At 42.6% G+C, this 16,828-nt stretch overlaps 1 protein-coding gene across 3 annotated transcripts in view; it reads left to right on the top strand.

Moving 5' to 3' along the window:
- The window catches only part of LOC310854411 (dedicator of cytokinesis protein 9-like), a 134,417-nt gene extending 119,304 nt beyond the window's left edge, over nucleotides 1-15,113 (top strand). For all 3 annotated transcript variants that reach the window (XM_083759045.1, XM_083759043.1, XM_083759044.1), the window contains exons 50-53: nucleotides 6,083-6,273; nucleotides 9,426-9,526; nucleotides 9,792-9,930; nucleotides 11,343-15,113. In XM_083759045.1, the coding sequence (XP_083615171.1) occupies nucleotides 6,083-6,273; nucleotides 9,426-9,526; nucleotides 9,792-9,930; nucleotides 11,343-11,465 (554 nt within the window). In that variant the 3' untranslated portion in view covers nucleotides 11,466-15,113. The remainder of the gene's footprint in view (nucleotides 1-6,082; nucleotides 6,274-9,425; nucleotides 9,527-9,791; nucleotides 9,931-11,342) is intronic.
- Nucleotides 15,114-16,828: the final 1,715 nt, after the last annotated feature.

The following is a 16,828-nucleotide window of genomic DNA, read 5'->3' on the forward strand; positions in this document are numbered from 1 at the left end:
CTTGTGGTATTGATATTTTGAAGGTATACGCAAAAAAGTTAAACATGTCATGAAGGATCCTAAAGTGTTTTTTATGAATATGGATAGTCATGTGGGATAAGTGGCCATCCCAATAGTATGAGCTAGCATTAACCAAAGTAGCCTGTAGCTATAGCACAGGCTAAAACTAAAGGCTAGCTACAGTATAGCAATTATGCTGAGGAAGAAATTGTGTTTTCATTATTTTCATTATTATTATTACAATGGTAAATGTGAATGTAGCTATATGCACTGCTGACTGTTTTCTTGTATTAATATGTTGAGGCAAACTGTTAAATACAAAAGTTATATAATAATATAACAGAAAACTAAACCTGGATAAAGTATTTGTCTGTTATGGCTGGGACAACGAAATGGCAGTTGTGCATTTTGTGCCAAAAGCAAACTGAGGAAAGACTTGTTTGCCCTCTTGCAAATCCAGTTGCCAGTCGTAGAGTAGGACATCATAAGCCTTGCAAGTCAGTTCAGAGCAATTGACGCTTCTCGATCCCCACCCAGACGTAGAACTTCCAGATGCAGAATCCATGAAGCGAAATCGTGCATTCTGGCATACAACTTGTCCGCATCTGTATAGGGCAACAGCACTTGACAGTGCAAAAAAAAGGCATTCTGGAGGTGCTGTGGCATTGGCAAGAAGATCATGTCGGACATGGTGCACCTGTTAATCATAATAAATGTCTCTTTTGTGGTGAAGAAACATATGCAGCAGACCATTCATTCCAGAAGGTAGAACTCACCCAAGAGATAAACGACAAGGCAGTTGCGCTAGGAGAAGACCGTATCGTGGCACTCCATGACTATCCATATTCATAAAAAACACTTTAGGATCCTTCATGACATGTTTAACTTTTTTGCTTACCTTCAAAATATCAATACCACAAGAGAGCAATCAGTGCAGCTCATGCTCTTCTGCAGTATGCTTAGTCTTATAACTAACAAGCTACCAAGTCTGAACAATTAAGACACACCTGCTACTCTGCCACCTATAGTGGCAGTAGTATAACTAATAAAATAAAATAAACAAATATAACACAGGAGTGGTGTATTATATTCCAATATCTAACTTTAGTTCCCCACATATGTACTGCATTGTCTCATTTGTGTGAAATATTATATATTGTCCTATTATATGTATTTTGTTTTTATACAATTAGTCATTCATGATAACATAGGCATAGGCACCAACATCACCATTCTAGGTTCAACAGGATAGAAGTTAGGCGTAATGTAGTAATTCAATGTACATTGGCAGCCATCTTTATTTTGTTTCTATATCAGATTATTCAAAACATTAATATTTGAAATCCAGTTGATTCCTCACACAGGATTGACTTGATATAGCAAGAAAAACAAAGAAAAAACAGCAATATAAGAAAATTAAGACATTTTTCAAATAAACATAATTCCGATTTTGGGCATTTTGGAAATTTGGCAAAAATATATATTTCTTTAATTTGTAGACTTGCCACTCGAACTAAATTTGTTCTATAGGTCATTATCTACAAATTAGAAGTGAAAGTTAAACTTTTGTTGAGTTGTAAATGACGGTCTGTCTAGGGACCCCACTACTAGTTTTTAGCTCGTTTTTCCTGCTATTTTTGTGGATATACAGTATACACCAATACTGTGTGGAAACAAATATTATTTGTGTAATAATGTTTAAGTACCAACTGCTACTCCTGATTGTGAATCCATACATATATCATATGTTCAGATTGGATAATTTAATCAAAAGTTACAACAGTTTACAATTTTGGTAGGGCTGATGGGGGTTGGCACGTGACTACGCCCCCTATAGGCCAATTATTTTATTTTGGTGATTGCCACTCGAACCAAAATGGTTCTATAGACCCTCACCTTCAAATTAGTACTGAAAGTGAAACTTTTACATGAGTTGTAAATGACAACTAAATTTAACATGGAGACGGAACCCCACTATTGGGGTGTGTTTCCTATGTGTGTGGTCTTTGGGGTGGGTTTCCTATGTGTGGTCTTTGGGGTGGGTTTCCTATGTGTGGTCTTTGGGGTGGGTTTCCTATGTGTGGTCTTTGGGGTGGGTTTCCTATGTGTGGTCTTTGGGGTGGGTTTCCTATGTGTGGTCTTTGGGGTGGGTTTCCTATGTGTGGTCTTTGGGGTGGGTTTCCTATGTGTGGTCTTTGGGGTGGGTTTCCTATGTGTGGTCTTTGGGGTGGGTTTCCTATGTGTGGTCTTTGGGGTGGGTTTCCTATGTGTCTGGTCTTTGGGGTGGGTTTCCTATGTGTGGTCTTTGGGGTGGGTTTCCTATGTGTGTGGTCTTTGGGGTGGGTTTCCTATGTGTCTGGTCTTTGGGGTGGGTTTCCTATGTGTGTGGTCTTTGGGGTGGGTTTCCTATGTGTGGTCTTTGGGGTGGGTTTCCTATGTGTGGTCTTTGGGGTGGGTTTCCTATGTGTGGTCTTTGGGGTGGGTTTCCTATGTGTGGTCTTTGGGGTGGGTTTCCTATGTCTGGTCTTTGGGGTGGGTTTCCTATGTGTGGTCTTTGGGGTGGGTTTCCTATGTGTGGTCTTTGGGGTGGGTTTCCTATGTGTGGTCTTTGGGGTGGGTTTCCTATGTGTGGTCTTTGGGGTGGGTTTCCTATGTCTGGTCTTTGGGGTGGGTTTCCTATGTGTGGTCTTTGGGGTGGGTTTCCTATGTGTGGTCTTTGGGGTGGGTTTCCTATGTGTGGTCTTTGGGGTGGGTTTCCTATGTGTGGTCTTTGGGGTGGGTTTCCTATGTGTGGTCTTTGGGGTGGGTTTCCTATGTCTGGTCTTTGGGGTGGGTTTCCTATGTGTGGTCTTTGGGGTGGGTTTCCTATGTGTGGTCTTTGGGGTGGGTTTCCTATGTGTCTGGTCTTTGGGGTGGGTTTCCTATGTGTGGTCTTTAAGGTGGGTTTCCTATGTGTGGTCTTTGGGGTGGGTTTCCTATGTGTGGTCTTTGGGGTGGGTTTCCTATGTGTGGTCTTTGGGGTGGGTTTCCTATGTGTGGTCTTTGGGGTGGGTTTCCTATGTGTGTGGTCTTTGGGGTGGGTTTCCTATGTGTGGTCTTTGGGGTGGGTTTCCTATGTGTGTGGTCTTTGGGGTGGGTTTCCTATGTGTGGTCTTTGGGGTGGGTTTCCTATGTGTGGTCTTTGGGGTGGGTTTCCTATGTGTGGTCTTTGGGGTGGGTTTCCTATGTGTCTGGTCTTTGGGGTGGGTTTCCTAGGCGTCTGGTCTTTGGGGTGGGTTTCCTATTTGTCTGGTCTTTGGGGTGGGTTTCCTATGTGTGGTCTTTGGGGTGGGTTTCCTATGTGTGGTCTTTGGGGTGGGTTTCCTATGTGTGGTCTTTGGGGTGGGTTTCCTATGTGTCTGGTCTTTGGGGTGGGTTTCCTATGTGTGGTCTTTGGGGTGGGTTTCCTATGTGTGGTCTTTGGGGTGGGTTTCCTATGTGTGGTCTTTGGGGTGGGTTTCCTATGTGTGGTCTTTGGGGTGGGTTTCCTATGTGTCTGGTCTTTGGGGTGGGTTTCCTATGTGTGGTCTTTGGGGTGGGTTTCCTATGTGTGGTCTTTGGGGTGGGTTTCCTATGTGTCTGGTCTTTGGGGTGGGTTTCCTATGTGTGGTCTTTGGGGTTGGTTTCCTATGTGTGGTCTTTGGGGTGGGTTTCCTATGTGTGGTCTTTGGGGTGGGTTTCCTATGTGTCTGGTCTTTGGGGTGGGTTTCCTATGTGTCTGGTCTTTGGGGTGGGTTTCCTATGTGTGGTCTTTGGGGTGGGTTTCCTATGTGTGGTCTTTGGGGTGGGTTTCCTATGTGTGGTCTTTGGGGTGGGTTTCCTATGTGTGGTCTTTGGGGTGGGTTTCCTATGTCTGGTCTTTGGGGTGGGTTTCCTATGTGTCTGGTCTTTGGGGTGGGTTTCCTATGTGTGGTCTTTGGGGTGGGTTTCCTATGTGTCTGGTCTTTGGGGTGGGTTTCCTATGTGTGGTCTTTGGGGTGGGTTTCCTATGTCTGGTCTTTGGGGTGGGTTTCCTATGTGTCTGGTCTTTGGGGTGGGTTTCCTATGTGTGGTCTTTGGGGTGGGTTTCCTATGTGTGGTCTTTGGGGTGGGTTTCCTATGTGTGGTCTTTGGGGTGGGTTTCCTATGTCTGGTCTTTGGGGTGGGTTTCCTATGTGTGTGGTCTTTGGGGTGGGTTTCCTATGTGTGGTCTTTGGGGTGGGTTTCCTATGTGTGGTCTTTGGGGTGGGTTTCCTATGTGTCTGGTCTTTAAGGTGGGTCGTGGAGTGGATAAAGTACTCAAATGTGTAACGTATAAGTAAAAGTATCAATACTGCAACGTAGAACTACTTCGTTACAAAGTCCAGTCGTCAAGTAAAAGTAGAAATACCTCAAAATTTTACTTAAGTACAGTACTTATTTTACGCCACTGAACTGTACAGTGTTGACTAAATTAAAACTATGCTATGAAGACTAAAATGTTAGGAAGGGACTAGTGGACAAGAGATCCAGTATAAGTCATTTTGCACTTGGTTACATGCTGAAAATAGCCTACAAGCAGAGCGACACGTTGTGAGCTTGTAGATCTATTTTCAGCAAGTGTAAAATCAGTCGTTATACGACGTCATCAAGGCCCACCAAAACACATTTTCATTTTAAAATCTTATGATATGTAGTCGACTAAAACTAGACTAACACTAAAACATTACAAGTGACTAAAACTAAATGAAAACTATTCAAGAGACTGTGTGACTAAAACTAAAAAGGTCAAATTTGCTGTCCTGAAACAGGGGGTGGGGTTTTATCACTAATCCCAAAGTTCAGGCCGTTATCGCGTTGTGTTAATATCCACGGCGAATGACTCACTGAGTGCTTGGAATCCAAGTGTTTATGCATTCTCAAAACCAGCGTGTGTTGTTGTTCACGGAATGTTACAGAAACTGTTAATCATTCATTCGCCATTCTGGGCGGGGAACCCCTTTTGGTGTTTTTAAGCATTATGTTACATTTTAGCTATTGGAAAATAGCAGATCTACAAGCTCATAGCGCGGCACCGAGTGCCGCGCTACGAGCTTGTAGATCTGCAATTTCTTTGAAAAATCTTGAAAATGTGGCGCAAATCATTGGATATATACAGTATTCTTTCAGAGTGAACGTTTTGCAACATATTTTCAGATGGGGGTCGGCGGCCAATTACATATCATTTTTGGGGGGGTCCTTGACATGAAAATGTTTGAGAACGGCTGACACAGAAACATGGGGGTTTTCAGAGAACTGTCAGGATTTATAAGACATTTTTTAGAATCGTCCTCAGGTCTAAACGAGTTAATATTCATGCTGGAGGTGAAACCTACACACACTCATATACTGAAATCTCAGTACGTACTGTAGCAGCTGACGTTGCCATATTTCACTTATCATAATATGGTAAGGAAGGAGATATTATCTCCTGGGTTTCTATTATTGCCTGGGGGGGGGGTGCGTGTGTGTGTGTGTGTGTGTGTGTGTGTGTGTGTGTGTGTGTGTGTGTGTGTGTGTGTGTGTGTGTGTGTGTGTGTGTGTGTGTGTGTGTGTGTGTGTGTGTGTGTGTGTGTGTGTGTGTGTGTGTGTGCGTGTGCGCTCGCGCTCGCGCTCGCATACTTGAAAAGTGTGTTTTTATAAAAAGTAAGGTGCAAACCAAGTTCTCCAATAAATAACAATTCTATATAACAATCCAATACATAAAAAAATAACTCAGCTTCTCCATTGCACATTCCTCTCCAAGGGTGGTTGCTCCACTTCAAAGCACCACTCAGTCTAAAAACAGCCAGTGAGTTTTTAGCCACACAAGAGATCCCATGTCCACCATGAGAACTTATAAAAATCACACCCGTGTGAAGTGAGTGGTGGGGGTCCCATGGGGTCGGGCCGGTTCTGGCGAGCCGCCCCGCGTCCGAAACGGACAAACAAAATGTCAAAGAAATGACAGAGTTACCGTGTGGGGGTCCCTGTACTGTACTGTACTGTACTGTACTGTCACACCCAAAATCATCATATATACTCTCCTCACCCCTCTCCTCTCCAGCCACCCACTGCTTCCCGTACGTGAAGAAGCGTATTGCGGTGATGTACCAGCACGGTACGGACATGAGCCCCATCGAGGTGGCCATCGACGAGATGAGTGCCAAGGTGGCCGAGCTGCGGCTGCTCTGCTCGGCCTCCGACGTGGACATGATACGGCTGCAGCTCAAGCTGCAGGGCAGCATCAGTGTCCAGGTACGGTACTGCTGGGTCATTACACTGTGGTAATTACACTGTGGTCATTACACTGTACTGTTGGGTCATTACACTGTACTGTTGGGTCATTACACTGTGGTCATTACACTGTACTGTTGGGTCATTACACTGTGGTCATTACACTGTACTGTTGGGTCATTACACTGTGGTCATTACACTGTACTGTTGGGTCATTACACTGTGGTCATTACACTGTACTGTTGGGTCATTACACTGGTCATTACACTGTACTGTTGGGTCATTACACTGTACTGCTGGGTCATTACACTGTGGTCATTACACTGTACTGTGTTGGGTCATTACACTGTACTGTTGGGTCATTACACTGTGGTCATTACACTGTACTGTTGGGTCATTACACTGTGGTCATTACACTGTACTGTTGGGTCATTACACTGTACTGTTGGGTCATTACACTGTACTGTTGGGTCATTACACTGTACTGTTGGGTCATTACACTGTACTGTTGGGTCATTACACTGTGGTCATTACACTGTACTGTTGGGTCATTACACTGTCCTGCTGGGTCATTACACTGTGGTCATTACACTGTACTGTTGGGTCATTACACTGTACTGTTGGGTCATTACACTGTACTGTTGGGTCATTACACTGTACTGTTGGGTCATTACACTGTGGTCATTACACTGTGGTCATTACACTGTACTGTTGGGTCATTACACTGTACTGTTGGGTCATTACACTGTGGTCATTACACTGTACTGTTGGGTCATTACACTGTACTGTTGGGTCATTACACTGTGGTCATTACACTGTACTGTTGGGTCATTACACTGTGGTCATTACACTGTACTGTTGGGTCATTACACTGTGGTCATTACACTGTACTGTTGGGTCATTACACTGTGGTCATTACACTGTACTGTTGGGTCATTACACTGTGGTCATTACACTGTACTGTTGGGTCATTACACTGTGGTCATTACACTGTACTGTTGGGTCATTACACTGTGGTCATTACACTGTACTGCTGGGTCATTACACTGTGGTCATTACACTGTACTGTTGGGTCATTACACTGTGGTCATTACACTGTACTGTTGGGTCATTACACTGTGGTCATTACCAGGGCTCGAGATTAACGGCGTCCCGACGTCCCGGGGACTGTTAAATATCTACTTGGGACGTAATTGTATCTCATTCGGGACGGTTTCGGGACGAGAGGAGTTTTTACACTGAAAATGCGCATTTCGTGTGCAGCGATGAGCAGCATGAGAATTTGCCGTGCCGTCAGAGACAACAGCAACAACAATGCACACACTATACATTCACCCAACGGAATCATAGGAATTATATTGCTTTTGCCCCGTGGATGGGACATTTAGATTGAAAAACTATCGGTTGGAAGCGTGCATAAAACCATGGTTGTGTGCCACAGAAAGGTTCCATATGGACATGGGGCTACAGTACTACACCAACGTTTAACGTTAGCTTCCATGCTAGGCTTGCTAGCTGGCATCGGGGGAGGCATACTATCATCCGACAGAGCAAGGAGCAATGCTCCGAGGTGCGCTGCGGGTCGGGAGAGGGTTGCGGTTAGGTTTAGGTGTCTGCCCCGGGGGAGGTTGGAGGTTAGGGTGAGGGAGGAGGTAGGTTGTCGTTCGGACCAATGCTCCGTCGGATGAAAGTATAACTGCACTCGCTGGCATCGACATTACATAAGTATATATCCTCTGAAGCAACAGATGTTTTCTAATGCTCAGATTGTTCTGGAATTGCTGCCCCAACACTGTGGAATGCACACCCCAAAACGCTCTCATTCCACAGTTTTTATTGATTGTATTTATTATTATTATTATTATATTGATCCTTCGTCTTAGTATTCCCCCTAATAAAGTAGTTTTTATTTGTTTTCTCATGCCAACCATGTAATAGACATTTGAGTATTCATATACCTGCATTGCTGCACGTTATCTGTTGGTCTTGATCAAGTAGCCTACACCAAAGTTTTATAAGCTACTGTAGTCACTATTCATTGATTCACTGGTAGGCTACACCAAAATAACAACATCCATTTGAAAATAAATATCACTGTTCTCAGGTCGAATATTGATATGCGATTAAAATATGATTAATTTAGATTAATTAATTACAAAGAATAATTCGATTAACATTTTTAACCAAGCCCTATTTTTCATCTGGGAGCATTTTGACTAAATCAGTGTATCTACAGAAGAAACATGAAGCCAAACAAATAATGTACTGCATGTATTCAATACAGTACATTATTTGTTTGGCTTAATTGTATTTCTATTACAATAGGAATACAATTATTCATTTCACAAATTGAGTGGTGCTTTTTTGTACTTTTTTTCCCCCGGGACGGTATACATTTACTTTGGGACGGTTCAAATTGTATTTTGGGACGGTTCCGGGACGGTGGTGAAAAAAGTTAGTCTGGAGCCCTGGTCATTACACTGTACTGTTGGGTCATTACACTGTACTGTTGGGTCATTACACTGTACTGTTGGGTCATTACACTGTACTGTTGGGTCATTACACTGTACTGTTGGGTCATTACACTGTACTGTTGGGTCATTACACCCACTGTACTGTTGGGTCATTTGACCCACTGTACTGTTGGGTCATTAGCATCAGTGTCCAGGTACTGTACTGTACTGTACTGTTGGGTCATTAGGGGATGGGCTGTCTTATACTGAGACAACATCTAGGCTAGCATTTTGTAATCTGTAGTCTGCCATGTAAGAATATTGGGGGGTATCAGTTAGTTTAGTAATCACCTGATCATTGTTTGATGAACTGTCATGTGGGTTTATTGCCATTTATTGTCATTGTGTAAAGTGTAAAAGGTGTCCTGTAAGTCCATAATTATGGGCTGGGCTTCTTCGGAAGCATGATACTTAGATAAAGAATCAATCAATCATCATTGTAGTCCAGGAAGGAAGTAGTGTAATCCTGTGTAATCCTGTATAATACTGACCTGTGTGTGTGTGTGTGTCTGTGTGTGTGTGTGTGTGTGTGTGTGTGTGTGTGTGTGTGTGTGTGTGTGTGTGTGTGTGTGTGTGTGTGTGTGTGTGTGTGTGTGTGTGTGTGTGTGTGTGTGTGTGTGTGTGTGTGTGTGTGTGTGTGTGTGTGTGTGCGTGCGCCAGGTGAATGCCGGTCCGCTAGCCTACGCCAGAGCCTTCCTAGATGACAGCAGTGCCAAGAAGTATCCTGACAACAAGGTCAAGCAACTGAAGGAGGTCTTCAGGTACTTAATGTCTCCTCTCATACGACAAACCCTGACTTCCTTCCAATCTGCTTCCTTACTTTGTAACCCATTTAGACCTGAGGACGATTCTACAAAATGTCTACTAAATCCTGGGTTAGGGTTAGGGACCCTTTAGGGACTCAGTGGTCGCTTCTCGCCTTCACGGCGTCTTACTTCACACTTTACGTATACCTGTTCAATTGTACAACTGAGCCACACATGCGCTTGATAGTCAGAACGCCGCTGTATGTGTATTTGTCTTCAGGCAGTTTGTGGACGCCTGCGGTCAGGCGCTGCTGATCAACGAGCGTCTGATCAAAGAGGACCAGCAGGAATATCACGACGAGATGAAGGCGAGCTACCGAGAGCTGGCCAGAGAGCTGTCCGCCATTATGCACGAACAGGTAACGCTACAGAGAGCTGTCCGCCATTATGCAGAGAGCTCAAGAGAGTCCAAAAGGATATCACTGGAGAAAAAAGGTGCTTGCGGTCTCGTTTCCGTTCCAAGTTTGAGAACCACAGCACACTAAATGGAACAGAGCCTTAATTAGTATCATCGGGAACACCTGAAGTAGGAAGAGTTATCCTGTGTGCATATAATTAGCACATTGAGTTTGAAACACTTTCCTTTCATTACGGCATTTATTGTAAAGATCTACTGTATGTACTAGACACCACTCGTCATTTATTGTAAAGATCTACTGTATGTACTAGACACCACTCGTCATTTATTGTAAAGATCTACTGTATGTACTAGACGCCACTCGTCATTTATTGTAAAGATCTACTGTATGTACTAGACACCACTCGTCATTTATTGTAAAGATCTACTGTATGTACTAGACGCCACTCGTCATTTATTGTAAAGATCTACTGTATGTACTAGACGCCACTCGTCATTTATTGTAAAGATCTATGTACTAGACGCCACTCGTCATTTATTGTAAAGATCTATGTACTAGACGCCACTCGTCATTTATTGTAAAGATCTACTGTATGTACTAGACGCCACTCGTCATTTATTGTAAAGATCTATGTACTAGACGCCACTCGTCATTTATTGTAAAGATCTATGTACTAGACGCCACTCGTCGAACATCTAGGCGGCCGCGTCATGCAAACCCAGAGAGCTACTAACAACCTGCTTCCTCACGCAAGAATCTTAACCCTCTGCTTTTTCAGTGTTTCTCTTCTTTTGGTGGCTAATAAATGTTAACGGCATTATGGAAACACGTCCTCTGCTCTCCTTCTGAACATTATGTCACTAACCATCCTCTCGTCTCCTCCCGTCTCTCTGCTGCCCCGGACAGATCGGATGGTAAAGCCGCTTTTTTCATTTTTGTGTTGCTGTTAAATGAAGTCTATGCTAATTCTACGTAATGTCTATGTTGATAATAAATGTGTGTTCCTCCTACTGTGCAATTTCCACTTTGTATGCAAAATGTATATATGTACAATTTTGCAGTAAATATTGAGGCAAATATTATACTTTTATTCCACTACAGTTATTTAAAAACGTACTATTTATTTTGTAGATTTTGATTATTACCCACTATACACATTTACGCCCTATACACATTTCGACCATTTGAAAATAGACGATCTGCTTGTAGATCGGCTATTTATTTATATAAACATTTATACATGCCATTGAAATGGGACATTCTGCATAATAAGTACTTTCTACTTTGAGGCCATACGCACTTTTAAGTACATTTTGAATTCCGGAACTTTTACTTGTAACAGAGTAGTTCTATATTGCAGTATTGATATTTTTACTCAAGTACGTTTTCCACCGTCTGCTGTTGTCCTACAGATCAACCCTGTGGACGACGGCTCCAGGACAACGCTGTCGGACTCCGTGGGTATTTTTAACGCCATCAGCGGCACGCCAACCAGCGCCAACAACGCACACGCCGGCTCCACCACCATCCTCTGACCCTGGAACGTTCCCCCCCGTTGGGTCACCCCCGTTGGGTCACCATAGACCTATATATAAAGGCTAGATGGACGCAAGGCGGAGTCTCCGGCGTCGGTTCACTGGCGGCCATCTTGCTACAGTATGTTCTATGGCAGCTCAAACCAAAAATACTCGCTCAAATACCTCGATCAAACGGTTTGGTTTATCACAAACGTTATCAACGTGTCTATATGATTCAGGATGTTTATCGGCTTAATGTTATTTTGTCATATAAAAGCATGTAATTATGCTGACGTCTCTGGCGTTTATAACAAACCAAACCGTTTGAAAATCGGTTTGGAAATTGAGCACGTTATGGTTATTTAAAAAAAAATAGACACAATGTTATGAGTGGTTATTTAAAAAGTACATGCCCCATAGACACAATGTTATGAGTGGTTATTTAAAAAGTACATGCCCCATAGACACAATGTTATGAGTGGTTATTTAAAAAGTACATGCCCCATAGACACAATGTTATGAGTGGTTATTTAAAAAGTACATGATGCCCCATAGACACAATGTCATGAGTGGTTATTTAAAAAGTACATGATGCCCCATAGACACAATGTTATGAGTGGTTATTTATAAAGTACATGATGCCCCATAGACACAATGTTATGAGTGGTTATTTAAAAAGTACATGCCCCATAGACAATGTTATGAGTGGTTATTTAAAAAGTACATGATGCCCCATAGACACAATGTTATGAGTGGTTATTTATAAAGTACATGATGCCCCATAGACACAATGTTATGAGTGGTTATTTAAAAAGTACATGCCCCATAGACACAATGTTATGAGTGGTTATTTAAAAAGTACATGAAGCCCCATAGACACAATGTTATGAGTGGTTATTTAAAAAGTACATGCCCCATAGACACAATGTTATGAGTGGTTATTTAAAAAGTACATGCCCCATAGACACAATGTTATGAGTGGTTATTTAAAAAGTACATGAAGCCCCATAGACACAATGTTATGAGTGGTTATTTAAAAAGTACATGCCCCATAGACACAATGTTATGAGTGGTTATTTAAAAAGTACATGCCCCATAGACACAATGTTATGAGTGGTTATTTAAAAAGTACATGATGCCCCATAGACACAATGTTATGAGTGGTTATTTAAAAGGTGCATGGTGCCCCATAGACACAATGTTATGAGTGGTTATTTAAAAGGTGCATGGTGCCCCATAGACACAATGTCATGAGCGAGCGAGCTAGCTGGACTGGAGCAAGATGGCCGCCACGTAGCGACGTCGCTCCCCATTGGCCAGCAGCAGCACGGGCGAGCCATTCTATAGCCTTTCTTATATCTATCTATCTATGACGGGCACGGCCCCGCCTCCTCCCTTACCACCGCCGGCTGTGATTGGTTAATGGACGTGCCAGTCAAAATCAGGGATGTGCATAGAGTGTTGGAGAGGCAGGGGCTGAAATCCCGTAAGAGGAGCACTTTTGGACAAAAATAGCAAATAGCTGATCTACAAGCTCTCAACGCGTCGCACTGCGACGCGTTGAGAGCTTGTGTAGTAGTCTTTCACCGTGTAGTAAATGCTTCCATTCGTGGTCTGGAAAGGGCAGTTGTTTTACAGACGGGTAAAGGGGCAGGTGCTGAAGCCCCTGTTGACGTCTATGTTTGCACGTCCCTGGTCAAAATGGGTGTGCAGCACGCGTGAGTGCACCGCATTCTAGGTATTGTGACAATATGTGAAGCTGTCTTCTAATAAGTGAAGCTGTCTTCTAATAAGTGAAGCTGTCTTATGGACGCACAGCGTTTAGCCTTTGGTGGTTCCTCTCTTCTTCCCGTACATTCCATGCTCTTCGAAACGGTTGGAAAAGAAATGTGACGCTCAAGCTCAACCCCCGAACCCCCTGCGCGCGCACACACACACACACACACACACACATACACACACACACACACACACACACACACACACACACACACACAGCGCCAGTATCTTCGTGCTCTTGTTTCCTATGGAGACTCTGTCTAGTGAATCCAGTGGTTTTCAACCCCTTTCACATCAAAGGGCCCATTTGTTTATTCGGCATGTGAGCCACGGACCACCATTATGATGATGAGATTTAGGGCCCTATTATCGTCAAAACCCTTATCCCTAAACGTCTTTGCCTTTTTTTTACTACCGTAAAAATATTTTTGAAAAAACAAAAATACCAAAGTTTGGGTAATTTGAAGAACACATTAAAATTGTTCAACTAGGTGAGCTACATGAACACGTTGTGAGCTTATAGATCGTCTATTTGAACTATTCAAAAATGTTTCTCAAAATAGTTAAAAAAGGAAAAGAAGTTTAGGGATTAAGTGTTTAGCACTGATTAAGATACTCAGTACCAAAGCTGAATATTCTGTTGTCGTTGGATAAGATTTTGTCCACAATTCCATGCTGTATTGATGTTGGTACCATTAGGAGAGATAACATGATGTTGGTACCATTAACATGATTTTGGTACCATTAGGAGAGATAACATGATGTTGATAGTTGATACCATTAGGAGAGATAACAGGCAAACGTTGATAATTGTGTAGACTTCTTGCAAATTAAGTAATGCCGATGTTTAAAAATAATCTTACATTTGAGTTAAACATCTAAAAGGGTCTATTTGGTTACCAACTCTCCTTCACTTAGCTGGGGACCACCTCAGGAACCCCCTCAAAGACCACTGGTGCATGGTCCCCAGACCCACTGGATGAAAACCACTGCTTTTGTCTTTGGACAGTAGTAATTCAGGCACGACGTTCCATGCTTGTTTTCAGACCCAGCTGCAACTACGCTCGTCGCCAGTTAGTTTGTTTCGGTCTGCTTATAGGGCTGCTGCAGCAGGATGTCAGAATCTAAACCTAATCAATCATACTCGTGTGTGCAAACTGTGCATGACTGACTAACTAAGCTCCACCCGCCTGCCTGGCCGAAGCTCCCCCGTATGGCAAAACAAACTGGCCTGGTTCTGGTTTATAACAAACGCTCTCCCTCTCTTTGTATCCGTTTTTCTCTTGTGGGTCGCGTATAGAGCAGCCACAGTCCCGCCACCCTAAGGACCCAGGAAATGATTCCCCGTTCATTTTCCTCATAGACATTTCAAAAAGTATTTATTTAAAGACCTTTTTAGCGTAGTACAAAGCCAACTGGAGTTGTGACAAATCATGACAAGAAACACAATGTCTTGGGCCGAACAAATAATTAGAAATAAGAAAAACAAAACTGCACCTTTTTTGTTGTTTTGCTTCTTTGTAATGATTTGTTCGGCCCAAAATATTGTGTTTGTTGTCATGATTTGTCACAACCCGAGTTGGCTTTGTCCGCGGCGTAAACGTCTTTAAATAAATACTTGTTGAAAGGTCTGAGGAAAATGAACGGGGAATTCACTTCTGGGTCTCTCGTCGTCATGAAAGGGGGCGGGACTGCGACGCTCTATTGGGTCGCGTTCATTTACAGTATTTTGTTACAGGAACCTTTATGGTGTTGAAAAGGAAATGGCACTACTGTAATACATGCATACCTGCGTAATATTCCTCAGCTGAAGCGCAGTAAGTTTCTCATCTCATTTATTTTGCAATAGACACATTAGTGCAGATTCATTGGTTTATGTCCAGAAAAGAGCATCCGGTTTTCATCTTCGCTGCTGTCTTGGACAACAAACCCACATAATTATTATACGTTTCACATTTATATTTAAAAAAATATATATATAAAAGAGAAAGGAACTGGCCAAAGAATATATAGTTTGAAAATGTATTTTGGATGCTGAAAATATATTTTCACAATGTATTTTAGATATGGCTTTGGTCATCTTGTTTCGTATAGGTGCTGACATCGAACATCTTTTCTTCGTGAGATTTTTCCATTCTATTTTAGATCTAATAATAAAATGCCTGTTGGAGCTGATTAATGTAAGACCAAGAAAAACCGCAATGTTCTTACCTATTTTCTTGCTAAAGTAAAAGTGCGTGCAATATTTTTTCTACTGTAAGATTAGCCTACCTACGATATATACTGACCGCTCGGGCCAAAGACCATGACCAATACAATGGACTGTGCAATGAATGCATAGACATAGAAGGGTCAGACAATGGGTGAGGTTTTTTTTTTACCCTCTTGTTTCTTTATTTGTCTGTCAAATAGATGCCTTGTTTGGTTTTTTTATTCTATAAGTATAAATATGAAAATAGAATGCATTTTTTATCTAATAACTGCTCTTGTACATATGTTCTGAAACTTTTAAATAAAACCTTACTTGTAAGAAATGTGACCTTGTGATTCTCATTTTTAGTTTATTCATCACTGCAGCCACTCGCAAGCAGTGTAACCCTAACCCTAATCCAGGTAAGTAAAGGCAATAGATTTAGTTATTTCATTATTTGTATTTATTTATTTAGCATTTTCATATTGCATTGTGATGTTTTACTGGTAGCACCTGTGAGTGAGTGTCACTGCACACCTGTGAGTGTCACAGACACACCTGTGCTGTGAGTGAGTGTCACTGCACACCTGTGAGTGAGTGTCACTGCACACCTGTGAGTGAGTGTCACTGCACACCTGTGTGTGAGTGTCACTGCACACCTGTGAGTGAGTGTCACTGCACACCTGTGAGTGTCACAGACACACCTGTGCTGTGAGTGAGTGTCACTGCACACCTGTGAGTGAGTGCCTGTCCGTTAATTAAGGTTTTGGCGGAACGTAAAAAAACAACAAGAGAGGCATCTCTTCATTGTTGAACTTGAAGTCAAAACTGAGACAAATGGCGGATAAGCCCTCGTTCAGACTCTCTTATCTATGAAGCTGCAGCTACAGACACTCAACCGTCACTCAAGTGCCATGCAGCTTAACCACTCGACTATCAGTGCCTCTGGTTCAGTATCATTTTAAAGCAATATCAACATTGGACATCACATTGGTCTTAACCCTAAACTTTGTCTTACAACTAATTGTAGATCTACAAACATACAATGCCCCGCTATAGGGATGCCAAAATAAACGTGGTTATATGTTTATTAAAATTGTTAAACGGTGATATTATCAAATATGAATAGTATGAAAATCAGAGGCATGGTTTTCCCGACCCCTCCGTTCTTCATGACATCACAGGTTTATGGCCATAAAGACACTGAGGCTGACCTTTGAGAAGCACTCCGTTAGTTTCTGTGTGTTGTGACTTCATCAGAGCTCAGCTCTATGGCACTGTAGTCTGTCTGTCTGTCTGTCCATACAGAGCTCAGCTCTCTGACTCTGTAGTCTATCTGTCCATACAGAGCTCTATCTGTCCATACAGAGCTCTATCTGTCCATACAGAGCTCTATCTGTCCATACAGAGC

Source organism: Protomyctophum parallelum (genome assembly GCF_964188405.1).
Source record: "Protomyctophum parallelum genome assembly, chromosome: 23".
NCBI lineage: Eukaryota > Metazoa > Chordata > Actinopteri > Myctophiformes > Myctophidae > Protomyctophum > Protomyctophum parallelum.